The sequence below is a fragment of the Symphodus melops genome, assembly GCF_947650265.1.
Source record: "Symphodus melops genome assembly, chromosome: 4".
NCBI classification, from domain to species: domain Eukaryota; kingdom Metazoa; phylum Chordata; class Actinopteri; order Labriformes; family Labridae; genus Symphodus; species Symphodus melops.
The window spans coordinates 2,441,528-2,469,073 of NC_136694.1; the positions used below are offsets into that span (position 1 = coordinate 2,441,528).

At 43.5% G+C, this 27,546-nt stretch overlaps 1 protein-coding gene across 3 annotated transcripts in view; it reads left to right on the top strand.

Annotated features, from left to right (window-relative positions):
• The window catches only part of cadpsa (Ca2+-dependent activator protein for secretion a), a 130,249-nt gene that overhangs the window by 48,305 nt on the left and 54,398 nt on the right, over window positions 1-27,546 (top strand). For 2 of the 3 annotated variants that reach the window (XM_079341817.1, XM_079341818.1), the window contains exons 7-17: window positions 16-127; window positions 211-350; window positions 2,882-2,948; window positions 9,026-9,134; window positions 10,418-10,630; window positions 14,616-14,752; window positions 15,581-15,768; window positions 20,659-20,760; window positions 20,851-20,914; window positions 21,574-21,697; window positions 25,040-25,108. In XM_079341817.1, coding sequence (XP_079197943.1) covers window positions 16-127; window positions 211-350; window positions 2,882-2,948; window positions 9,026-9,134; window positions 10,418-10,630; window positions 14,616-14,752; window positions 15,581-15,768; window positions 20,659-20,760; window positions 20,851-20,914; window positions 21,574-21,697; window positions 25,040-25,108 — 1,325 coding nt within the window. The remainder of the gene's footprint in view (window positions 1-15; window positions 128-210; window positions 351-2,881; window positions 2,949-9,025; window positions 9,135-10,417; window positions 10,631-14,615; window positions 14,753-15,580; window positions 15,769-20,658; window positions 20,761-20,850; window positions 20,915-21,573; window positions 21,698-25,039; window positions 25,109-27,546) is intronic. The other variant, XM_079341819.1, reaches the window with a different exon arrangement.

Below are 27,546 nucleotides of genomic sequence, written 5' to 3' on the forward strand. Positions count from 1 at the left end.
TGTGTGTGTGTGTAGTTGGGGTACCCAGGGCGACTTCACCACCACTCAGCCGTTACCTGCTGTGAAGGTGAAGCTGTTTACGGAGAGCACAGGCGTGTTGGCTCTGGAGGATAAGGAGCTGGGGAAGGTGAGGACCGACTGTTGACACGGATCATTTTGTGAGGATAAAATAAATAAATAAATAAATGATGGCGACGTCTCTGCTCGCAGGTCGTTCTTCACCCGACTCCAAACAGCCCCAAACAATCGGAGCTCCACAAGATGACCGTGTCCAAAGGATGTTCAGACAACGACCTCAGGATCAAACTGGCCATCCGCATGGACAAACCACAGAACATGAAGCATTGTGGGTAAGTGACTGAAACAAAAACAACCTGATGCTTACCCTCAGTGATTCTGAAACTCATCGGATTTTCAATCATAACTGTTCGGTATGCTTCACTTCCAAAAACATGCGTGTGCTCGAATAGATCGAATATTTCACTTTTATTCACAATTTCAAAGATTTAACCCGAGCGTGGTTCAAGATCAGGATCACCATGAATTTTCTGTCTACTTAAATCTGATCGGAAAGACAACATATTATGTGTGTGTGTGTGTATAACATGTAAGAGTACGTCAGATGAGACGGTTCTTTACAACAACAAAAAAGTCAGTTGTCTTATTGTCATTTGTTGGCGGAGCTGGTGAACATACAGAAACATTGTCTCTGTATGACATCATGTGCAAACTGTATAAAAACTCTAAATGAATAAAAGCCACTGGTAACTTTCACTCAAAAGTATCTTTAAAGTCCTAAAGAAACGCTGCAGGATGTTTCCTGACTGCACTCATGCATCGTGAATAAACAACGTTTTCAGTTTTTAAAGGCTCCAGAAGTTCAGCTGTGGTCATGAAGTCGTTTGTCCCCGACTGGTTTGAAACATTCAGTCAGTGTTTATGTTGTGATTTTTCTCTGCTTGGTTCATATCTTGAGCCCTCTTTCGATATGTAATCTGGTGACGTGTGCAAAAGCTGTGCAAAGTGTCTAAAGCTGCTAAACTGGAGGCGCTCTGCTGCCCTCTTGTGTTCACAAGTTGTAACTACAATAATTTCAGTTTCCACTTGTTTAAAATAATCCAGCAGACCGACGACAAACACAAACACACAACATGTTCACCATTTAAAAGACAATCTAATTGAACCCACAATCTGACTACCTCATCATGAGTCTGTGGCTCATGAAGAACGCCCTCTTTGATTCTTAAAGAGAGCTTTCTGAAGCTGCACTCCTGAAAATGTCTCGCCTTTAGAAACACGGCCCCTGAAATCCTCCTTTAAACATTTTATTTCACGTCCCCATATAAATGAGACGAGTTTCCCCGCTCCATTTAACTCCTGCTTTCCTTTCAGCGGCTGTTTGCGTTCGCACACCACGACCAAAACGTGATCATATCTACAAGGCTGCACATGTGCATGTTCAGCGCTGCAGACGCTGCGCTCTGTAGCTGTGAGGAGCTTCTCTCCTCCGTATGTTTCCTCTGAGCCTGAGAGGAGGCTGCTGGGCTGCCCGGTGAGACGGCCTCCCTCCCTGCACCACGTTACTGGTCCCAGTCTGTGCCCAGCGCGCAGGGCTCCCTCATGTGTCGCCTCGCGGATGCCTGTTTATTGGGGACGACAGGCGGAGGCAGCTGTGGGAGAGTCTGCGGGGAAAGGCAAACTGAGGCGGGCGTAACAAACAGCTACAGGCCGGGAGTCAAACCGGGGTCCTCACCCTCAGATGTTCTTTTACAACAAAAGCCCTTTTCACGTCCTTCTCCGTCTGCAGCGTGTTTTCATGTCAAATTGACAAAAGAACAACGACAACAAGCCTCAAGAAGAAAAACAACAACTTTCACACAAATCGGATGTTTTTTTCTGTTGTTGTCATGAATTCTTTCAGGCTTTATGCGCTGCCATTTAAACCTTTTTGTTTTCCTTTTTTTTCATATGTTGGACAGTTTAAACTCTGGCTGTCTAATCTTAATCCAGGCGATATCTCAAGTCTTCCAGAGAGGTTTTTATTTCTTCTGAATCACAATCAATGTGACCAGACGACAACTGCAAGCTGCAGAAAAGACGCTCGTTTCTGCACAGACTGAAAACTTTTGAATGAGGAGAAACTGATGGTTTAATTCTACAGATCTTCCATTTTAAGATTTTAAAATGTTTATTTAAATTTAATCTCAAACATGTCAAAATAGAAATGAAAGATAAAAGAGAGTAGAAAGCAAAATGTAAAAAAAGTAATTTGGACAAACATGAATGAGATCATACAATCAAGCTTATATAAATCTTCTCGTCCGAAAGTAGAGGGAAGAAGTACAAACGTTAATCCCACCCCTTCTCCGTTAATTCATAATTTTTTTTATTAATCTTGATGTTGTAATCAAATTTGTGTTTTATATGAAATGTACATTTTACAGTATCGTATTCCTATAAACAACTTTTTATCTTTTACGTCTCCAAAAGAAAACACTTTACTCCACGTCACGCTGTGGATAAATTCTGCTCGTCCTTTGTGTTCTTGACTTTAGAGCTTCAAATCAGACCGTCTGATCCGTCAGAGAGGTTTAAAGGGTTAACAGGAACATGGACATCGATAACATCAGTCACAGTATGAAACACTGTGTAACACAAACACTGAACAGTGAGAGCTCTGTGACGCTCGGAGAGTTTCATTAAACTGTGTCTGGTTGCAGTGACAGTGTTTCACCAGGAGAGGGCAGTAGATGCACTTTACAGCAGCGAAACGTTTCCTCAGAAGATTCGGCCCGTCACGTCAGACTCAGAGTTGTATTCAGTAAAAGACATTCAGGATTCACTGCACAGTGTTTTAACTGAATGTTTTACTGTCCCACAGGTATCTTTGGGCCATCGGTAAAAACGTGTGGAAAAGATGGAAGAAGAGATTCTTTGTGCTGGTTCAGGTAAGCGCAGAAAACAATAATAATAAAAAAAAAACATGCTTTCAAATAATGCATGTTGTCCTGTTTAGTTTCAGCAAGTGTAAAACAACAACAATAAAAAACAAAAAGCTGAAGACAGTGAAGCTGCAGACATGATGGCGTTGGCTGCAGTCAGGACGCTGCAGCAGCTGCCTGGTTCTGTACTCAGTCCAATAGGAATAGTTTGTAAGTTAGCACTGTGTTCATGTGATCAGGTTGAAACATTAATATCTATTTTAACTGTGAATAAAAAAAGAAAAAAGATAATTGTTTATTTTGAGAGGGCGTGTGTCCTGTATGTCGTCCACGGTCAGGAGACACAGAACTGCAGAAACATTTTGAGGAATAAGGATCTCTACTCTCATGAAAAAGATGGAGACATTGTGTTGTATGTTGTCTTCTGAGTGAGACGCACCAGCCTCCTGAGAAGGTTTGTTAATTTGGTTGCTGAGGATGAAAAAAATCTGTACCTGAACAGATTTCACACGTGGACGTGTAAATATTGGAGACGCTGCACGAGAGAAGTGATGGATATATATTCTGATCAGTTTATAGAAAGCTTCTTAACAAATATGTTTTTTTATGGATCGTACTTTAAAAAAAAACAAAAAAACAACCTGACCTCACATTTTGGAGCTGACAGAGCGCTCACTTCAGTCCACATTTGATCGGCCTCAGGAGAGAGAGAGAGAGAGAGAGAGAGAGAGAGAGAGAGAGTCAGCCTTCAAACATCAGCTCTGCTCGCTGGCTATAATATTTTTTCCCGGGCCACATGTTGTGAGTGCAGCGAGAAAGCGAGAGAGGCAGCCAAGCTGTCTTCTCCTGGCTGTCAGAGGAATGATGGAGAGGCCAAGCAGGCTTTTGTCAGGAGGTGGGGTGTGTGTGTGTGTGTGTGTGTGTGTGTGTGGGGCGGCCATTTCCTGGTGGCTCTGCACTAGGAGTTTGGCAGAGGGGTGGGGGGTTATGTATGTGTGTGTGTGTGTGTGTGTGTGTGTGTGTGGGGGGGGTGCTGTCTCTTGTGCGTTGCAGAGGATATGTCTCAGAGCTACAAGTTGACAGGGGATTGACAAAGTCGAGCGAACACTCGCTGGCCTGACACTCGCAGCTAGAAAAGCCTGAGCGCCGCCAACTTGAAGCCCCTCACTTGCTCCCAGCTAAATATATAGCAAGTGACAAACACTGGTCAATAGACTGCACACTCCCCTCTGTGTGTGTGTGTGTGTGTGTGTGTGTGTGTGTGTGTGTGTGTGTGTGTGTGTGTGTGTGTGTGTGTGTGTGTGTGTGCACATGTTTGCCTCTGCGAGCTCAGACACTTTTTGATGCTGTTTTCGAGATGCTTCCTTTTTTCTTTTTTTCTCCTGCTCTTGCTCTCTGTCAGTGTTTGCTCATGTAACGTCTGCGGAGAAGATTCTGACTGTTCCTGTGCAGACGGACACACACACACACACACACACACACACACACACACACACACACACACATTTCATGTTGTGAAATATGGAGCCACATGTGGAACATTTGAATAAACGCGAGATGAACCAGAGGGTCCCGACCTTTTTTTTTTTGTTTTTGTTTTTTTGTCCCACTTTGACTCGACAAACATCCAAAAACACATCGAGCTTTGTGTTAAATTAATTAGCTTTCAATCACGTCACAGTTTTTCTGCTGTCATGCAGGTTACCATCTCAGAGCACATGTGGCTTTTTTTAGTGTTTATTATTGTGTGCAGAGGAAGAAAGGCTGGGAGGACTCTTTGGATGACAAACAGACATTAACCTGTGTTTAATATACAACAGTTAATAAAGGTGTCAGGTGACCTCACAGTCCCACAGTAGGACGCCTCGGCTGAACAGAACATGCCACATTATTTACATGTGTACGTGTTTATGTGGCTCCATCCAGCTTTGGTTCAAATCTTCGTTTCTCCTGTTGGGAGCGTTTGGTGGTGGTTGATTTTGCTGTAGCAGCCTGACACATGTCACCTGTGAGTCAGGACACTCCCAGACACTTCTGTGTTTTTTAGATTTACATGCTCATCGAGGACGGACCATCATGTCTCGTGTCTTTTTAGGACCTAAACAGTTTTTTCTTGATGTGTCTCAAAAGTCTGAAAAGAAGCTTCGCTCAAGTGTTTGGTCAGCTCAGAAATATGAAAACTAGCAGACGTGTGGGTATAAACTCGGAGGTTTATTTACCACAGATTAAATCCTTTGGATGTATTATTGAACATCGTCGTTTGGAGAACCGTGCAGGAAAATAAATCTGAATGTTACATGTCAGTGAGCACCATATTCCAGATTTAAAGGTTTCTCTTCCTCTCCTCCGACCTGCTCTCTGATTTGTCTTCAATCACCCGCCTGTCGTCTCTTCCTTCTTCGTCCTTAAATAACCCCCCCCCCCCCCCGCTCGTAGGATCCTGGCAGATTACAGATGGGATGAAGCTCTGGTGTTCAGTGTTGAGTTTAATCATACATATCTCAAATCACTGACTTCATTAAAGATGGCTTCGTTAGACTTTGGTTCAACCATCTGTGAGGAGTTTTTAACAGTTATGAAACTGAAGCATCTATTTGACACACACAGCTGTGCTCTTATTGGCCGACAAACACATACAGAAACCTGCAGAGTTCGAAAGACATTCTCTAAAATAGAGCTGTCTCTAATATTAGTAATGACGTGTTACTAACTCTAAACATTACAGGGAGCTCTCTTCTGTCTACACAGGGCGCCAAAATCAACACGTAAATAAAAGAGCTGACTGCTTCGTCGAGGCCTCGTGATAATCCAACATTTCCCTCTGTCCTGTTCAAGAAAGGCAGAACCTCCCGAGAAATATGAACAAAAGAAAGTCCAAATTCATTACGATGACTTGTCACATAATAATAATAATAATAATAATAATAATAATAATAATAATATATGCAGCTCTAAAAGCTTTCACTGGCATCATCGCGTGGAACAGTTTGCCATGAGCCACTCAACTCTTATTGTCAAAAGGGATTTTTAAAAGACCGGTCCAACAGTTTTTATGGAACATGGTAGATACTAATGGATTAACTGGATAGTTTTACTGATAGCCCATGTGTTTGTGTTTGTGTTTGTGTTTGTGTTTTATGTTGGGATGTTTTCTGTTTTTTTTTTTGTCTGTTCCTGAGTGTGTGTGATCACAGAGGACCATGCTGGAAATAAGAATTGTACTTTTGCATGCAGTCCTTTGGATTGGCTGTTTTTATGGTTCTTATCCAAAATAAATCTATCTAATAATAAAAATAATAATGAATAATAATACATGTTATTTGTAGAGCACTTTACATCAGTTCATGGATTTCATTCCTCAGGTTGGCTTATTTCGATGTGTTTCACTTTAAGCTCCTGTGAGGGATTGAGCTGGCGTTAAAACAAACCAAGGTAAGATCAGACGATCCTTTATGAACAAAGACATTTACAGCGTCACAGCAGCAAAGCAGGACAGGAAAAATCAAACAAATAGGAAAAAAATATAAAAATGTATATAAAAATGTAATAACTAACTGGAATGACGATTTAAGCCTCTTTATGACCTAAACCAGATGATCAGCAGCTCCACTGACTGTGTCAACACACTTATTATAAATACGGCACGCTGAAAAAACACTTCCTTTCATTTGGACTAAAGAGGCGATCAACGTAAGGGTTAGTCCACAGGGGGGCGCCAAAATCAACGGGAGGTAACTGAGTGGAACTCGAACATATACCAAAAACAAACACAATTATTGACTAAACTTCACCTTAAAGAATCGAGCTCATGTTGGTTCACGTCAGCGCAGTGGGAGGACGTCGTCTGTGTTTGGCGTCTGGACTCCGACGATCACTCGTCACACTTTTATTCAACCTGCAGAAATCTGAGGAGTGATGGCGTGATGTGTTAAACCCCCCCTGGTGGGAGGCAGACTGGTGCAGGTCTGAGCTGGCAGTGAAAGAGCAGAAAGGGAGAGAGTGGAAGTCATTTGAGCTTAAACAGACACGTGGACCGAGGTGTTGTCAGGTGGTTGTGGATAATGACGCTGATGTCACGTGGGACAAACGCAGCTCGAGTTGTCCGCATGATCTGGCTCGCAGGCGTGGCTTCATTTAAAAAATATATGTTTCCCTTCCTATTTTATTTCCTTCCTTCTTTTTTTATAAATACACTTTTAAATTTCCTTTCGCCTTCTGAAGTCGGACGTTTATTTTCTGAACACGTGCCACATCCTGCTAAAACTTCCCCTGCTCATGTCCGTGACTTTCCTGTACTGATGTCTCTGCTCTCCTCTCTCTTCCTTCCTCTGCTCTCTTCAGCGCTGACTGACAGCTGAGGGAGTGTGTGTGTGTGTGTGTGTGTGTGTGTGTGTGTGTGTGTGTGTGTGTGAGGGAGCTGGTGTTTTGGGTGGAGGGAGGTTGGTGCTTTAGACTCTTGATTTACTGCTGTGGTGTCCTGGAGGCCAGGGAGCTGCTGGAGAGTTGGCCTGCTTCCCTCCATCCTTAACGTGGCCTCAGGTCTCATCAGTGTTGTCATAGGGAATCTCATTTGTCACACACACACACACACACACACACACAGAATGCAGCTGCAGCCAGAGTGAGAGCTGCCACTTGCAGCGGCAGAGGTGGCGACAGCGGCGGATTGGTTCAGCCCGGTGATTTGTGACGACAGGCGGCTATGACTGGCAGCTACAGTATCAGCAGGACGGCTACAGCGAGCAACACACTGTCACCACGCTGAGTGTTTACAACACAGGGAGCACCCCGGTCCCTGTAACACCCAGCAGCCAAATGGTCTTTCTTCTGCATGCATAAAAACATGAAGAAAATAAGTCCGTCTGCTTGAAGCTGAGGCTTCATGTGAAACCTTAAATTGAATCTTGTTTCATTGAATTTGTATCGAAGCCCAGAGAGGAAAGTTACAAGACAAACCTCTGGTCATTTCTTTTTGCTGTTTGTCTGATCTCCTGTGTTCATGAGGGTCGAGGTTTTGACCAGAAACATGTTTCAAAGTTCGTTTTTTCTCTGCAGACAAATGAACAAAGGTTTTCACACTGTTTCGCTCCCACCGGCAACTTTCTTTAAACAGGACAACGTTTCAAATGACGACAGTCATTTTGAGCAAAATCCTGGCACAGGAACCAGGAAGTGAGTTAGCATTTTAGCACCAGGGGTTCTCGACTAAAATGTGGATTTTGATTGGGTTTGTGGTTCGATGCCTGAAATAAGGTCTGTGTTTAGCTGTTTAGTTAGACGTGATCACTTTTAATTAGAGTCTTTGTGTTTTCAGTTCTTTAGATCTTTAAATAGTTTTAAGTTTTATATCCAAATTAAGAGGATTAAATCGGGGATGTATCAAAACATGCACTTACAAACACGGACTCACTTTCGTCATCCTTTCTTCACTTTCTTTAACAATCATATTTCCATTTGTCCATGGAGAGTAGACACACACGCACACACACACGGCCTCCCTCTCCTCATTATTGCTGGTCATGAACACACATCTTTACGTCTATTATCAGCGCTTTATTCAGCAACACCTCTTCAACTTAACCTTCTAATTCAGCCGCTAATGTGATTATAGTCACGCATGTGTGCACTGAGGAGAGGTCCACTTAAGGTAACACAGCTGTCGTCCACACACACACACATACTTGTTTAAAGATTGGTGCTGGTCTGGTGGGTGGAGGTGCAGAGGGGGCTTGGTGGTGTTTAGTTTTATTTTACGGAGAACTGCGACGTATCTCCTGTATTTTTTGTTCGTGTTTTAAAATAAATGTCATTTTAAATAAAAGGTTGCATTGGCCAAAATATATCCGAAATAGTGTAGATATGATTTGAATGTTCCTGAGAATTAAAGGAAATGTTGTGAGCTGTTTTATCTGAATTATGCAGAAATTAATTTAATTCTTATTTTCTTGTTTGTTATGTTGAGGGTTAAATTTAGAATCAAACAGGAGATGAAAGTTCACATTATTTCACTTTGCTGCATAAATCCACTTTTCCCTCCAAGCTTGCTGATGGTTGCGCCTCTCCTCTGTCTGTGATTGGTGCAGGTGAGTCAGTACACCTTTGCCATGTGCAGCTATAGAGAGAAGAAGGCCGAGCCGGTGGAGCTCCTCCAGCTGGACGGCTACACGGTGGACTACACGGACCCGCAGCCAGGTGACCCCCCCCCCCCCCCCCCCCTCACAGTCCTCGCACACGTGAAGCCCGATCAGATCTCCTCACATCCAGGCTGATCAGATTACCTTTGATTGGATTGGCTCATATATCAGATTATTATATCGTAACTTCAGCATGACGAGCTTTCTAAACAGCTGGAGTATTTAAAAACTGCCGTTTGTGCTTCTTCACGTCTTTAGCAGGACTTTAACATGTCTCCTTGTGAAACACTCAGAATTGAAGGGTAGAAACAGAAAGTGCGACACGACAACTTATCAGTATTTACACTGTTACTTTAATTACCATGGCAGCATGTGAAATAAACAAACTGGGAAAATCAGCGTTTTACTCTTGAGAGTCTTTAAGGCAGAGAGACGGCTGTGGCTCAGTGGCAGAGTTGGACATCTGTCAACCGGAAGGTTTGATTTCCAGCTCCTGCAGCCACATGTCTGATGTGTCCAAGGTGCTCCTGCTGCTTCGTCAGAAAAACTTTGACTTTTGATGTCATTTTAATCAACATGCACAGAACCATGCACAGAGTTTAGCTTTTAAAAAGTGAATTTTGTTGAAATACTATAAAGGTGGAATTTTTGCAGGGGACTTTCTGTCTGCAACAGAACTGGGAAAAAACAATATACACTTATGAGACATTTAAAGGAGCAGTATGTAACTCTGACCCCTAGTGTTTAAAATGGATACTGCAGTCTATATTCTAAACATTACAGAGCTGTCTCCCAACTCCTCTCTAGAGTGGATGCTCACACAGGTCAGCATGTGGTGGACGCTGTAGCTTCAGTGTTTAGCCAGCTCTGCATGTGGTGGACACTGTAGCTTCAGTGTTTAGCCAGCTCTGCATGTGGTGGACACTGTAGCTTCAGTGTTTAGCCAGCTCTGCATGTGTCTGTAAAGCTTCCTGCGTTCTAACCTCTCTCCATGTTTCAAAAGCATCTCCAACATTGATCCTAGTTTGAGCAGCTTTCTGCTGCTGGAGCTTATTAGAAACATGCAGAGGCTTTTTAGCTCGGGTACAATCACTTCTATCTGAAGCAGTTCCACTGCCCGCTTCCATCGCTGCAACACCTGTTCACCTGATAACTGCTCTCATATCTGGCAAACCCAGGGGCGTCCAAAACGGCCTTCAAAGCCCCGCCTACCTTCTCTGGTCCAATCAAATCCAGAGCATTCAGGAGCAGAATCTAAAGTTAGAAGGAGGACATACTGGCTGCTGCATTGTTGTCAGAGAAGCTTCAACACAGCTAACTCTCTTTCTGTCCGCTCGTCAGGTCTGGATGGAGGCCGCACGTTCTTCAACGCCGTGAAAGAGGGCGACACTGTGATCTTTGCCAGTGATGACGAGCAGGACCGGATCCTGTGGGTGCAGGCCATGTACAGAGCGACAGGACAGTCACACAAACCCGTCCCACCCACCCAGGTCCAGAAACTGAACTCCAGGGGCAGCACAGCCCCGCAGCTGGACGCACCCATATCTCAGTTCTGTAAGTTTTCAACCAGTCCATCCTCATTGATTATTAAACTCTTACACAACAACAGAAGACGGTAAAAGTCGTGATGCATGTTGCACATTTATTTCTTTTTTTCCACTGAATCAGCAGCTGAGTTTACTGGACAGATAAAGAAATTCCCGACATGACCTTGGAGCGCTGCATGTGCTCGGTCGGCTCTTCGGGGGTCTTTGATCGTTCTTACATACAAACAGTTGGTTCTTCGTCCACAGCTTCTCGTCCACATGTCTCTCTCTGTCTCCAGTGCAGATGTTGTCCTCGTCACATTTTCGACAAAACCACCAAAGATGTTCTTAGTCTGTGTTCTTCCCGGTCGTGTGCTGTGTGTTTTAAACTGTTACTCTGTGTGTGTGTGAGTGTGTGTGTGTGTGTGTGTGTGTGTGTGTGTGTGTGTGTGCTGCTTCGCTCTCAGCTGTAGATCTGCTTTAGTGTTAAAGTGTCAGTGGCTTTGCTGTGTGTCTTTATGTTTCTCTGTTTGTTTCTTCTTCTTCTTCTTCTTTTTCTTCTTTACCCCGACCTTGCTCTCTTGTAGCCGGATTCAACGGTAAGAGTTTATTCCTCCCCTTTTCTTTTTCTCCTTCCTCCCTTTTTGTTGTCCATCAGACTCTTTCACTAAGTGTCTCTGTTATTTCTGTTCTGACGGACAGGAATGCGAGACGTACACGTTTGTAAGTGAACATGCATGCAGAGAGGATGTGCTTTGGCTGTGCTTCTGTCTGCACATGTTCCATCAGTACAGCAGCGTTTGACTGGTTCACAGCCTCGGTCAGGGTGAAACCTCATAGATGCTTTTTATTCATGGGGACGTGTTTTTCATGAACGCTTCAGAGCTATAGCATGTTTTTACTCTATCATGAGATTAGTGACGGTTGCTCTTTTATTTGGATTATTTACTGAAACAGAAACAAAAGACTCTCTGGATTGTCCTGCTTTTTTTAAATTTTTTTATTTTTTTTTACACACCATGTGATTTGAGATTAATTCAAACATCCTTTGCAAAAGGTTCGGAGCTGCCATGTTGCCTTAAAGCTCACATTTGAATTATTCATAAGCGAGGATTTTAGGGCTCAACATTTGAAGGGTTTTTCTTTGCATACGTTTGTGCAGCGTCGTCCAACCTTGATGGATGCATGTGTTCAAGGTTTCATTTATTGTCAATTCCAAAATATGTCAGACATACAGTGAAATCGAAATTACGTTTCCCCCCTCCCTGCGGTGCAATGTAGATAAAATAAGGTACGGTAAAATCAGAAATAAAATGAGGTCAAATAAGATAAATGATATTTACACTAATAAAATCTGTGTCTTAGATTGGCTGCAGCTGCAGCTCAGACGAACCACCAAAGGAGGCGTGTGTGTTACGGGACGATATGAACGCAGCCGTTACGTTACTAAAGATACGTTTGTGATTGTTGTCACCTGAAACCACCAGCTGATAACTGAAACACAGACACGGGTCGATGATGAGCGGGTAGATGGGGGGGGAAAAGTTGTGTTTCTGCGGATCACGTTTGGACTGAACAGAGTTTTAAACAACAGTTGCAGGATGACTTCATGCAGCATGTTTTTAATCACACGCTGCGTGACAACCTGCACAGTGTTATCTCACATACACCTGCACTTTGCCTGGATCACACACATGCACAAGCAGGACCTGTGCACATGCATTCATGGCTGCTGCCACTGGGAGCGCCCCCGGAGCTGGTGGGAGTTTGGTGCCCTGCTCAAGGGCACTTCCCTCAGCAGTGCTCGAGAAGTGGTCTGGCACCTCTCCAAGCTATCACACCAACTTCCACATTTTGGTCCACGTCGGGACTCATATTTCATCATGACAATTAAAAAGATGAACTCTACGGAGCGATGACTCGAATTCCCAAGGAAAAGTTTAGAGAACAATGAGTGACAGAGGACCTCCACACCCGATGACTGAAAGAGATTCCTGATAGCGTCGGGGTAAGTGAATTTACTGAGCGAGCTGTTTTTGTCACAACCGCTGGAGTCCCACTGAGTCCCAGCAGCTGGTAATTACCAAGTTAAAAGTGCCAGGACATGAATAATACAGCGAGCTTTGCTACACAATTAAATCAAGCAGCAAATCAGTCAATGTTACCAAATAGCTACTTGTCAGTTCACACCTGGATCAGTGCAATGAATAATATAACATCCCTTCACTGTCACCCGGCCTCCCCTGAGCCAAATCGAAATAGACCGCATTAAAACATTGTGACAACAAAGACGAAATTAAGAGATTTGTTTTCAGCTGCTCGGAGGTGAAGCTGATCTTCACAGTTTACGTGTTGCTGTTCAACGACAGTCGGCTTCAAAAAGCCGAATACAAGTTAAAGTTCTGTTTGAAATGCTTAAAAAAACATTGATTAGCTAAATAGTTAGCTGTGTGAATGTTGTCAAAGCTTAAATGGATGAATTAACTCAGTGACTATACACTTTGAGTTAAGGCGGAGTTCAGCTAGTTATTTTCAGGTAACCAGAGAAGTCAGCTGTTGGCTTGTCAGTTATGATCTCATAAAGTATACTTACAGAAAGATCTCCATGTGTTTCCTGGTCAGCTCAAACACACACACACACACACACAAAAAAAATCATGCCATGTGCAGAACAGCCCCAAAATGCTTGTGGCCATCAAACGGTTGACCAGCAGTGTGTCCGCTGCCTCCCGGACCCTCTCCTCTGGATCTATAAATGAGTAGCAGCCATCAATCATTGTCAGGGCCATCCTTCCCCGGCCCAGACGGACGGAGGTGACTAATGTCACTGCACGTTACTGTCCAGCCCTCCCGCCTCCACTCCCTCTCCCTTACATCAAACTGACCTGACAGGCCACCAGCCACAGACCAAAGGGGCACCGCAATGTCACCTTTTTAGATTTCTTTTTTTTTTGGAAGGGGGGGGGATTAGGGAAGAGGGGGGACTTGTTGAGGGGACACAATCAGCTCCCAGCATCATGCTCTTTGTTGTGCTCACTGATTGACAGCTGGGGCGCCTTCGCTGGGCAGTGAAGAGGAACGCTGGATTGTTGTTGTTGTTGTTGTATTTCGGTATAACCTTCACTCACTCCTGTGCCAGGTTAGTCCTGACTGACTGCATCCACACATCCTCTCCACCAGAATCATGGTTTTTATTGAATCTATGATAAGAGCTGTGCAGTTACTGAGTCATATCCTTTTGCAAAGGGCGCAGACGGCCTAGCGGCTTTATTCCCTCCTTTCTTAATAAATAACCTAAACTCGTCCTCCGAGCGGTCGGCCCAGGTTCAAATCCAATCGGTGGTTTCTTTCCCGCATGCCATTCCTCACACTCTCTCCTTCTCTTTCCACTGACCAATCAAATAAGGACATGAAATATATTTCTTCAAAACCCCAAATACATCGAGTGGGCGTCAGACTTCAGTCTTAAAAATTCTTCAAGCGTACGGTAGACAAACACATGACAAGATTTCAGACGGGCTTTTTGACTCGCTGTTGCAGCAACCTTTGGGGAACTTGAATACCTGGAGGTTCAATCTGAAGTTTGAATGTGGTTTCTTTTTAAAAGTCGTGGTGGTGTGTTGAAGAGTCCACCTTTGCAGCAGAACAAAGAAGCCCTGTAGACACCAGAACTAACCTCCAGCCTGCAGATCACCTCCTCAAAGACAACTTTACCCTCATGGACTGCCGGTGATAGAGTCAATGCTCCACACGACCTAACAGCTGATTGGCTTAAAAAAAAAAAAAGATCTCTTGTTTAGAGTAATGACATGAAACGAAGGTGTGTCGAGCGTTGCTTTGTTGTCTGCACTTCATAAGATCATTTCTTTTATTAACCTTTTTGTGAGTGTTACAGAAGTCGCTTCTTCCACGGTCTGACATTCGTCCTCTGTTTCCCTCTCTCTTTCTCTCTCTCTCTCTCTCTCTCTCTCTCCGTCTGTGTCCTCATGGATCGGATTCACGGACGCCTACAGACGCTGATCGAGCCCAGAAGCACGGCATGGATGAATTCATTTCAGCCAACCCTTGTAACTTTGACCACGGCTCGCTGTTTGAGCTGGTGCAGCGGCTTACTCTGGACCACAGACTCAACGACTCCTACTCCTGCCTGGTGAGACAAAATGCCTCACAATACAGCCATCACCGAGTGACCATCATGATGGTGCTGCACTCGGTTTGCACATTCAGCTGAGAGGGGATTACGGTAAAAAGCCTCTGCAAGTTTCTAATAAGCTCCAGCAGCAGAAAGCTGCTCAAACTAGGATCAATGTTGGAGATGCTTTTGAAACATGGAGAGAGGTTAGAACGCAGAAAGCTTTGCAGACCCATGCAGAGCTGGATAAACACTGAAGCTACAGTGTCTCTACATGCAGAGCTGGCTAAACACTGAAGCTACAGTGTCCACCACATGGCGACCTGTGTGAGCATCCACTCTAGAGAGGAGGGGGCGGAGCCAGACAGCTCTCTGTAAGGATTACAGGGGACACTGAAGCTACAGTGTCAACCACATGGTGACCTCTTCGGCTGGAGTCAGGTTTAGACAGCATTTCCAAGACGAAGTCCATGTTTATATAAGGTCTCGAGTTTGAAATGAGCCACTGTTGTTTTCTCCTCCATTGGCTGATTAAACACACTTAAGAAACTTTAAAAAAATGTGGAAAAGATGCACAAATTAGAAATGCTTTGGTGGTCTGAGTTTGAGCCCTGCACACACTAGATTCTTTGGATTTTTGGCGGCCATGTTTTTGGAGCGATCTTAGTTTGTGACAGTTTTGATAGAGCTTTTTTTTTTTACACATATCACCCAGTTTTAAATTTAATGTATCAATATGTTAAAATTCCAAATCGCAGATTTCTCACCACAGTTTCTAATAAAATGTCAAATGTGCGTGTTTTAAAGTTGACTGGCTTTAATGAAGGAGTCTCTTTCCTTCCACAGGGCTGGTTCAGTCCCGGTCAGGTGTTCGTCTTGGACGAGTACTGCGCTCGTTACGGCGTTCGAGGCTGCCACCGACATTTATGTTACCTGAGTGATCTGCTGGAGCGGGCGGAGAACGGAGCCATGATCGACCCCACCCTGCTGCACTACAGCTTCGCCTTCTGCGCCTCTCACGTCCACGGAAACAGGTACAAATCAAAACCTCCAGTTTTCCCCTCATGTGTCCTTCATCTCCCGACAGGTGAAAACTACCCCTGACTGGAAACCAATTATCATTTTGGAGAAGTGGCAGACAAAGTGTTGACGTTTGAACAGCCGGTACACATCAAGCGAAACCTGCTCCCCTGTTTTTTTTATGTTCTTTCATCAATTTGTTGCCTTTTGCACGTCTATTATTTTTACTTTGCATGCTCACGTTTCCTCTTTCTGCCGTCCCTTCTTTTCCCCGTGTGAACCTCTTTACCTTGTCTGCTTTGACCAAACGTCGTTCCTTCTCTGCTACCTGAACCCTCCACCCGTCCACACCCAGCCAGCGCGTGTCCGAGTTGTTAAACTGGCCTGTAAACGAGGCCGAACTCGAGCGAGCTCTGTTCCCCTCTGTCCCTGAACTTCCCGCACAAACTTCTAGGAGAGAACTCAAAATCATTGAGTTCATGAAGAAAATTGACCCCAGGTCCCCAAACAGGAGGTAAGTCCTTTCACTGTGTGTGTGTGTGTGTGTGTGTGTGCAGAGAATCACCGATTTCACACAAACACTCCTGAAAAAAGTCCAACTACATATGAGGACAGGCGGCCTCTGCAATGTCCCTCACAGCTGGAACATTTCCCTTATGGACAGACGGGTCGGGGGGTCCAAGGAGGCGGGACATGATGCAGAAAACCAAGATGCCGATGAGACGCACTCAAACATCTCCCTTTATTTCAACGCTATGTGTGCAAACGAGTGGTAAAGAGCTGCTTCATTGCATGCACTAATAACAACATATGAGCGTCGGCCCCCCCTCACACTCGCTTGCAGGGAAGTTTCCTGGATATTTCCTGCTGTGTTCACACGTCGGCTCATCCTAACTGCACAGAGACATTATTCTCGGGGGCTGGATGGGAAAAAGTCTGGGCAAATTTGGTGTGAAAATTCAAACATGCACCTCAGCAAACACTATACAAGAGATTTATTTAATTTTTAATCTTTGTGGACTTGGTGTAATTCCTGCAAGTTTTTAGTTTGAGACACACATGGACATCCTCGTCCCTGAATGCACGCCTCTGTATCTGAGTTTCAATATTTACCCTTCTCTAATCTGCTGTGATGTCTGTCTCACATCAAATTTGTCAACATCAACATCAGCTGTCTGCAGATGAAGAGTAACAAAGATAGACGAGGGGCCGGTCCGGCACAGAGGCGCAAAGGTCTGCAGCTAGAGGGCCAGAGTCCAGCTCACTTTATTAATAATAACCACAAATAAAAAAAACACACACACACATGTTCATTCACATCCTAATGCAGACTGTAGTGGCTTTAAAATCCCAAAATACTGCACCTCCTCATGAGTGGATGTGTAGATATGCAGAGTCCTGCTCTGCCGGTCCAGCCGTGCCTGGAGGTCGAGGCATGACAGGTTGACAGGTTGTCATATGTGACGGCCGAATGTCTCCCCTACCAACGCTGCCGCTGCTGCGTGTGCCCCACTGCACACACCTCATGCAGACCCCCCCTCACACACACACACACACACACACGCACCCCTCCCCCACCCTGGCCTCCTAATAGCCCGCTGGCCTGGAGGTGTTGGTGCACCAAGTTGGACTCGGTTGCCCGAGTCGCCGGCTAAAGTGTCAGGATTTGACTTCTGTCCAGATAAATGTCGACTCGGTTTAGATCGACTTTTCGTTTGAAAGGGACAAAAAAAAAAAGAAATACAAATCAGGCATAATATTTGAATTGAAAGACAAGGAATACTAAAACTGCAAAGCCAGTGAAGCTCATTCTTTGCAACCTTTTTAATATTTTAACGGAGAGCGCAGAACCCGGGTGTCTGAGATTTAATGCTTTTCATTTATTGTGTTTTAAACTCCTGCTGGATTAAATGATTGTTTCATTAATTCATCACTAATTCAGATTCACACAAACATGCAGGACCGTGCGTGTGTGCTGAAGTCGAGTGGTTTTTATAGTTTGAACAGATTTAATGAATGAAAAGTCTCTCAATTTTAACATCTAGATTTAAGAAAATAACTGTCCCGCTTAAATCACGCCTGATTTAAAGAAGAAACTTAACATGACTTTAATATGAATGAAACGGTATTTGTCATTTATTAGGACACAGTGAAGGTTTTTAATTGGTGTCCAATACAATCAAATGTTATATAAGAGGTCAGATCCCCATATTGAAGAGCACCAGAGACACTTTCTTCAGCATTTTTTACAAACACATCAGATTTTTGAAAAACAACAAAAATGTTCTTCAATTATCAAAATCAAACATTTAATGTGTTTTTTCCCCCCTTAAATAAACCAAACTATTTAAAACCAGTAAATTCTGTGCTGTCACTGAATCAATTCATCCCTCCACAGATTGATTGTGGACACAAAATTAAAATAATCACGATTCAATATAAAGACTACAGAAAGATTAAAGATTAAAGCTGCGTTGTCAAATTCAGCATCTTTAAAGAAAAGGTCGCAGGCAGACATGCGAGATGTCCTGATGAGGTCTGCAGCGTGTGAAGCGTGGCTGCCTCGGCGTCCGTCTCACACTGACGGCTCATTTGCTTGTTGTCGTCATCAAAGCTGTGAGGTCAGGAGGTCGGGCAAACATGAGGAAGCTGCCAAGAAATAACGTGCTGCTGGAAGAAGAGGGAAAAAAAAGAGAGAGAGAGACCCTGCAGGACATAATTAGTGTGAAAATTTCCTCTTTCATTTTCTATCTGATGTTAAAGGTGAGACGGCTTTTTTTTAAAGTGTTGATTTGTCATGTTAAGTCGTGTGTCACGTCATATCGGGTCCATCTCGTGCTTTGAATCTTCAGTTTGTCATTATGAGGTTTAAAACCACATCACAGAGAGAACGGTTCCTTTCAGAAGTCTGCTTTGATGTTCACAAACTGGGACCATTCTCTGTATGAACATTCATCTGGGGGCCACGCAGTCCAAACACCCCGAGTTCTACATTCATCCACACGTGCTCGACAAATAAACTGCATACATGTGAGAGAAGGAGCCACAGCTCGATGAAAGATCTCCGAGCATCAAATACAAATATGGACAGAAAAAACACAAATATGATGATGATGATGATATGTTAAAAAAACAACACACAATGTGAAATGCACAGCCGTTACATGACAGTCGATTCACGAGGCTGCTAATCACAGCGTGCTACAGTCAGACTGCAGCCTCAGACAGGTGACCAGCGTCCCCTCAGGCCACATGTCCCCCCCCCCCACACACACACACACACACACACGGAGCACACACTACGCCAACAATATAACCCTTCAAATGTTAACAACGTGCAAACTACATCATCAATTCCACACCAGAACTCGTCCATTACCGATCACAGTCTGTGTGTCCAAGCAGCTCCATGGGCTCAGTACAGCCTGAACAGTGAAGAACCACATGCACGGTGCATGCGTGCAAACTTCTCTACCACATTGCAGTTCAACTCCAGCTCTCCATGAACGAGCACTAAAACGTAGGTTAATGACGCATCAGTCCCTCGTTAGCTGGCAAGACCTGCTGCACAGTGCGTGCCCTTGAGCCAGTCAAATCAAACGACAGGCAGCCAGGGCCCACTTACGATACCCTGGGAGTTTGTCCAGTCAACAGCACTGCAGCTGTGCATTCCCCCACCGAGCAGAAACACAGAAGAGCTGCAAAGGCAAATTCTTAAACTACTACACTACTCCTATTTTTCTAGTTTTGACCGTAGAAGTGAAATGCTCTGATGTTAAAATGTGATTTTAATATCATCTTTTGAGATACTTGTAGTTCTCCACTGAACAGACGCGTCCTCGATCTCAGCAGCAGAAACCTACAGGGGGGGCAATGACACGCTGAGTGTCCGTTCAAATGTCCACGAAGAGTGAGGACGCTCAGATAGGATCTCTGATGTTCAGCAAATTGGTACATCTCAGTTTGTAACACAGCAGTCATGGAGCAGTGCGGCCAGGGAAAGCCCTCCCACACACACACACACACACACACACACACATACAAGTACACAAACAGTTTCTCAGTGTCGGCCGAAATGACATGTCAAAGGGCTGTGTGTGTGTGTGTGTGTGTGTGTGTGTGTGTGTGTATGTGTGGAGGAGGGGGGGGGGGTGTCATGTCACCTGCTTCTCATCATGCTGTCATGGCCACCAGTCCAGCGCCTCTTCTGTCACATGCACTCTGCTCACACTCCACCCAGACTCCGCCATGTCACAAACAATAAACACATCCAATACACAAACACACACACACACACACGTACCTGCTTTAAACGCTGGGATAGCTTGACTTAGATTTCAAAAGCTAACGCCAATATGATAAATACTTCAACTCATAAGATAAGTAAAAGACTGCAGAAACTAGACATCACCAACCTAATGCTAAAGGATGCACGTTGCCTCTTTCAGATTCTTTTAAGATTCAAAACACCATAAACACACCGGCTGCAATTTTCTGTAACAATTTCAAAGACACAAGATTCGGACCAAGCAGCAACCTCTGGTGTTGCCAATGTGGAAGAGTAAAATCCTCCAGTTCCTCGAGTGTCCACTAGGGGCTGGCTGCTGATGCACAGGAAGTCACATACACAACCATTCAAAAAACGAAACAGGTCTGATTATTTTATGTCTCTGTTGTTCGGCTGACTGAAGTTAGGCTGAGACAGCATTTCCAGCATGGCGGCTGCTGCTTATGGGATTCATATGTACTCCTTCTTTTTTAATTAACACAAGGATCATTTGGACGATTAATTGGTTGTAGCATTAGTCCAAGTTACAAGCTCGTTGGTTGATTCTTTTAAGGGCTCCTTCATGCTGACGCTCCAGCAGACTTTGAACTGTCTATGCATGTAAATTGTCTTTCAGGCCCGATGGCATCGGCACAGTTACTGTGGAGGAGAAGGAACGCTTCGATGAAATCAAGGAGAGACTACGTGTACTTTTAGAAAACCAGATTACGCATTTCAGGTAAGAACTCCAAAGACATCCATTGGCTGATCTCGTGCTCGATGCAGAGGTCTGTGGGTTTCAATAATGATTGTCAACTTCCTTCCACAGGTACTGCTTTCCATTTGGACGGCCAGAGGGGGCGCTGAAAGCAACTCTGTCCTTGCTCGAAAGAGTAAGATACTAGAACTTTTTTTACAGATGGATTTAAGTTTTTTCAACACATAAGATCATCGCTGACATGTTGGGATGTCCACCCATCTCTTTATTTGGACCATCATCATTCTTCTTGATCAATATACTATTTCCCTTCTCTAAAGGATTGCAGACTCCCCTTCTGTTTTCTTTAAAGTATTTTGGGGCACTGATGGCATAGTGGTTATATTGGGAGGCTCGAGTCCTCACTGATCAATGTTAACTCCAACTTCACAATATAATCACTGGAGGCGTACAAAGGCCAGGTGCTGCCTCTAATCTACTTCTGAGACATTATCTAAGATACAGCTGAGCTCTGTGTAGCAGTGAACTTTCACTGAATCTACATTAGTTAATACTGTGATCTAAGGGGGGAATATTATTATAACATTTTTTTTCCCTTTTATAAGTTTAGCATCTTTCCATCCATCAAGAACATTGAATTTGCTTTTTGTAAAATCTGGGCGGGGACAACAGATGAAAATTAGCCTTTTGGCTAGCTGGTATATTTACAGAAATGTTTTTTAATTTGATTTGTGCCTGTAAAATAAAAATAAATAAAAGCAAGATTGAAGCAAGCTGTTTTCATATACTGCAAATACAGAAAAAAAAATCTGCGTTGTTTTTCTCTCTCTCCAGGTTCTGATGAACGATATCGTCACTCCTGTCCCACAAGATGAAGTGAAGGTTGTTATCCGTAAGTGTCTGGAACAGGCGGCTCTGGTCAACTACCAACGCCTGTCAGAGTACGCCAAACTGGAAGGTAAGGCCTCTCCCATCACTGCTCATGTTTGTGAAAATGGAGCTGAAGCTGAACAGTGTTGTTCTGTTGCATCGTTAAAGACTCAACGTTGTTTTAAAGATGTGTCGACGTCTTTGTTTCTAAACGTCCAATGAGCTGTTTGTAAATCGTCTTTATAAATCTGCACCTTTCTGCTTTGGGACTTACTCAAAGTCGAAACTGTGCAGTTACTACAGGTGGTTAATACACGTATGGTTTGTTCAGACCAAAAATAAAGTAAAAGTTACTTTAGATTTTGGACAAGTTGAACCAAAATGTCATTTGTTTATTTGGTGTAACATAAACCGAGACACCATAAACTGTCTCTTACCAAAAGTCCGTCATTGGCTACAGTACAACCTGATCTATGGAGGCTGAATGAACCCACAAAATAAAAGGATTTTATTTATTTATTTATTTTTTAAAAGGCAGGAAGAATTTGTTAATAAAACCTAGAAAATGATTTAGATTTGTACAAATATTTAAAACAGTCCAGATCAGCCGTCTCATTTCCTCAACCTGGATTCATAGCTTCTTATGACCTTGACTGCCGAGAGTCTGGGCAGATACTTTATTTTAATATTGATCTGAACACACCATAAGAAAGTGTTGATTTATTATTCTCACATTTTGAATTTCACGTATGAAACATAAAACTACGTTCTAACGTCTCTTTCTCGCAGCAGAGGAAAGCTTTTGTCCACTTTATTCAGAATGTACTCAACGTCGTTTTTGAGCGACACGTGTCGTGTGTCTTATCTTCTGCATTCACGAGCATCAAATGAACGGGAAGTAAAAATGCATTCAATTCAGTCTTTACGCGGACTTCTTCCAGCTCCTTTATCCGCTGAAGTGATGCCCCCTTCCTCTTCCCCTGGTCTCACCTTTTTGCTCTCCTGCTCTCGGATTATTTCCATGTCACTTCTTTATTTCCTTTGTCTATTGGCTTTGCTGTTTGTTCGTAAACAGGAGGGCTAATACACAAAACACGACAGGACTCCTCAGTGTTCAGTTCTTTTTTCTTACACTGCATGGTCCAAGTTTTCTTTAGTAGGCATCATAGATATTTAGCAGGTTTCAAAAACATGTTATCCAAACTGGAGTCACACCAGTGGCTGTATCTGTTTACTACTAAAGATTTAATTAGTTTTTGTTCAAATTAAAGACCTAATTTCCTCTGTGTGTGACATTCAGGACACGTGCTTGTTTGCTGTTTGAGGAGGAGTGAGATGAAACGACAATGGTTATTCTTTAAGACGTAAGGACAGAACATGTTCTTTAATTGAGTCGAGACACAAATCTCTTACTCACTTTAAAACAGCAAACGTGCAAATCCCAAAATGTTGTATTTCAGTTTGATTTGAAAAAAAAAAGATGTCTGTAAAGAAACCATCGCTTGCCTGAAGACACTAAGGCAAAATGAACCTTAGTTCTCAGCTGTGATTTTTGATCCCCCCCCCCTCCCCTCCAACCGCTCCTGTCCTTCATACTGGTGGTTTGCTTCTCAAAACTCTTAAAAAACCAACACTGATATGTGAGAGTGTACTTCTGTTTGGGAGAACGAATGGTTAATCCAAAGTAGGCAGCTACAGCCATGACGCTCCCCCGACTTTAAGACCCTGAAACACCAAGCAGACGGAGACGGAGGTGCCTTTGTCTCGGCCTGAAAAGTTGCACTTGAGCAGTACTCAAAGACTAAAGCTGACAACCATGTACGTCCTGCGCATGCTAGCAGGTAATGGCAGTCTGTTGTCATGATACGAGAAAAACATTTTCACTGCTGGTCACCACTCGTAATATGGGTACTTCCAATTGAGAATAATGTCTGATTAAAGGGTGAAAACGTTGTTGTCAGATTGTAGTCTTTTAGTGAAAAAAAAAACAAAACAGCAACCTTCAAACAGCCAATCAGAGTGATTCATCGCGCCAACCATGGCGACGCCAAACGAGGGTGATTCAGCATATCGAATTGGCTGTAAAAATGGCAGTCAGGTGCAGACGGTAAGCGACGGAGATGGACACGAGGATCTCTGCGACGTTCTCCTTGGTGTGTCAGGGCCTTTACGCTTTGAGGCTAGACTGGCGTGTTATGGTGGTGACTTTGACTTCTCATTAGCCTTGTTCAGACGGCCATCTTGAGCCGCGATATTTACGCCACTGTGGCGATTTGCAGCACTGTGTGTGTGTGTGTGTGTGTGTGTGTGTGTGTGCGCATGTCTGACTGTGTGTGTGAAGCTCCCGCTGTTCTGTGCTGTACTTCCGCGATGCTGGGATAAGAATGTCACGGCATCTAAGCTTAATGAGGCGGGGAGAAAAAGCTGTTGGAAAAGGGCCAATGAAAATCCTTAACATGAGACCGTTAATGTCACCCAACTCACACATGATGATTTGATGCAGTTTGAGGACATGCTAGCAAAATCCTTAAAGGTCACATTATACAAAATCCTCTTCTCCATGTTTCTCTAACATGTGTCTCTAGTCTGTTTACAAACCCCCAAAGATGAGAAAAGTCCATCCTCTCCATCTTCTGCCTGCTCCACTTTTCAGAAAATGTGTGCTCAAACAGGCTGTTTGGAGATTTTCCCTTCATGACATCACAAAGGGCAGTAGCCCCTCCCCCAGGTGGGTGACACTCCCACAGCGAGGTGTTTGTTCTGCCCTCTGAGTCTGCCTTCTCACCGCAAACAACAGGACATGGAGCGAGAAAGCACCGAGTACACCCGAGCCCTTCCAGAGAGGGGGCGTGGTCAGACACAGCTCATTTACATATTTAAAGCTACAGACACAGAAACAGCCTGTTCTGAGCAGGGCTGAAATAGAGGGGTTTATAGACATGATCAAATACAGGATCAGAGTGGATTTACAACAACACACTTCACACACATGTTGAAGAGGAGCTCTGACACTTATTTAAACTGGTTGAAGAAGAGGAGAATATGTGACCTTTAATGTGTTTCGTAATGCATTTGTTAGGATTTCTTATTAGTGTGTTATTCCACATGACCATGTTCTGTAGCTAATAGGTCATTTATTAAGAGTTTGCCCTCTATACCTACTGATTGATCGTAAGTTGGGAAGTTATTAAAGATGAATTATGATCTTATGTGCTGTGCTTAGTATGGCCCTTATAAGGTAGAAGTAAGCAACATTGAACATCAATTTATTTTGATGGCATGACGTTTTTCAGAATTTTAAATTTTAAGGCATATGGAGGCACGGGCCCCTGAAAACCTCCTCTGGGTCAAACCTGTGTTGACCTTTGTGCTCGTCCTCTCTGACCCTGCGCCTCTCGCATGCCTCGGTATCCTCCCTCTTTCTCTGTAGGGAAAAAGAGAGAGATGTACGAGCACCCGGTCTTCTGCTTGGCATCTCAAGTGATGGATTTAACCATTCGTGAGTACCTTCCTCTTCCCCAGCAACACCCTCCTTCACCTTTGCATCCTTTTCTTTCTCCTTATTGTTCTCTCACAACCAGTGTCGACCACAACAAGCCAACTCTCACTCTTTTTGTTTTTGATTTGTTTGTGTCTGTTTGTATCCGGTGTCTCAGTCTCTTCCAGACGCTCAGTTTGCCACTCGATACAGCTTCTTATTTTCTGTCCTGCCCAAAACCACCTGTCCTTTGTCTCTGTGCGACTTGAATGCATTTTTACTTTGCTTGTGTGTAAACCCTGTTGAGTGTTTAAGATCACGGCACATTTAAAAAAATGACCAACCTTCACCCTGCAGTTATTTAAAGGGAATCTTATTGAGTGAAACACTTTGGATTTTTAGGACGGAGGTGCTGTCCCAGGAAAAATGTCTCCAGCTGGTCCTTTTGTACATTTTAGCAGGTTTTCAAACCTGCTGGATTTCAGGTCAAAGTGAAGACACTTCATTTACGAGCTTCCTGAACAGTCTCTTACTGTACATGCTGCAGATATTTGTTCAATGTGTTTTAAAGTCAATCTAACCTTTTTTTTTTCTTTATTTCTGATTCCTGTCTTTCGTCACCTCTGCTAACTATTCTATCTGTATTTAACAATCTCTTCTTTCTCACCCTTTACCTGACACTTTCCCACCTCTGTCTACCTTCTTCCCATCCTTGCACCTTTCTATTTTCTTAAAAAAAAAACAAAAAAAAAAACGACTGTTACTTTAGAGGAGAAATCTCAGAAAAAACAGAAGGATCCAGGTGACGTTGTACTGTATGTCTGAACCTTTCCTGTGACCAGAATACACCAAGTCTACTTTTAAATCATACCACCATAGACCCTGTCACATCCTTCCTGTCGCCTGTGCCTCACCTCAAACCTTAAAGCACATGTTTCAGGAATGCTGTGAAACGCCCCCTCCCCACATTGTGGTGTTTTTCACTGCTTTTGAATTCTCCAAATGGAGAACAAAAAGAATCGATGCAAATTAAAAGTGTTTGGTGGAAATTAGAGAGACTTTTTTGGATGACTTTAATGAACTGCATCACTCATCGTAATATAAATATATCCATGCTCTACAAGCATTCACAGCAGGGGGGGTTGTTACGCAGACAGAACATGACAGGACAGCAGGAATGAGTTGCTTATTGACAAATGGAGAGAGCAGTTGTGGAGCTGATTCACACATTGTCAGTGAAATTCACTTCTGTTGACAAGTTCCCCAAGAAAGCAAAAGAGTACGAGCATCAGAGCAGTGTTTACATGCATTCAGATCATCATGTTCCTTATGAAGGAGGGCCGAGATTATTCATCTCTGTTAAAAAGACACAAAGGTAAAATGCTTGAGTGATTTCCAGCTGGTCAAAATCTATCCTGTTTACATCCAGTCGAAAATGATAAAGCCGTAGCATAGTCATGTACAGAATGGTTTCGTGTAGTATAATGTAAAGTTATCGGTAAATGGACATGGACTACGTGGACTACTCGAAGTGCTTTCACACTGCATATCACACACATCCACTCACACACTGATGGCAGAGCTTTCTATGTAAAGTGACCATCAGAAGTAACTATTCCCTTTTATGCACGTTTCGTACGCCACTGACGAAGCAGCGGGAGCAATTCGGGTTTAAGTGTCTTCCCCAAGGACACGTTGGACATGTGGCTGCAGGAGCTGGGGATCGAACCCCCAACCTTGAGGGACGATTATTCCTGTGGTGTGTAGTAAAGCATTGAATAGTATAGTACTGAACAGAATAGTACATTACAGTACAGTGCAGTAGCATAAATTAGAATAGTTTCATATAATATAGCATGACATAGCATAGCATCATAATACAGTGCATTGTGTTGCAGTACAGGGGCGGCTGTGGCTCAGATATGATAATAATAATAATAATAATAATGATAATAATAATAAATGAGACCAGCATGTCCAATGTGTCCTTGGGCGAGACCATTAACCCTTTTTATAGGGCAAGGGACTGTTTTTGGTAATTTCGGTACACATTAAATATGGCCACCCTTCTGCACCTCGAGCATGTGATCCTCACTCAGCCAATCAGAAGAGATCACTCTACATCACTGACCCTGCTTATGTGGCATTTGAACCAAATATGGAAATTTTGTCAATATTTATTTTTTGAAATGAAATTAAAAATTTTAGAATTTTTTTTTAACAGAAAGAGAAAAATTCTGTTATGTCCCCCAATAACACTCTGAGGGTGAAGTATTTCAATGAGTGCCCTATAAAGGGTTAACCACGAGTTGCTCCCACTGCTTCATTGGCGGCATGAATGTGTATGAATGGATGAGTTACTCCTCATGGACTCTTCACACAGCAGTGTGTGAATGTGTCGGTGTGACCTGAGATGTTAACGCGCTTTGAGTGGCAGTGCGATACAAGCTCAAGATCAA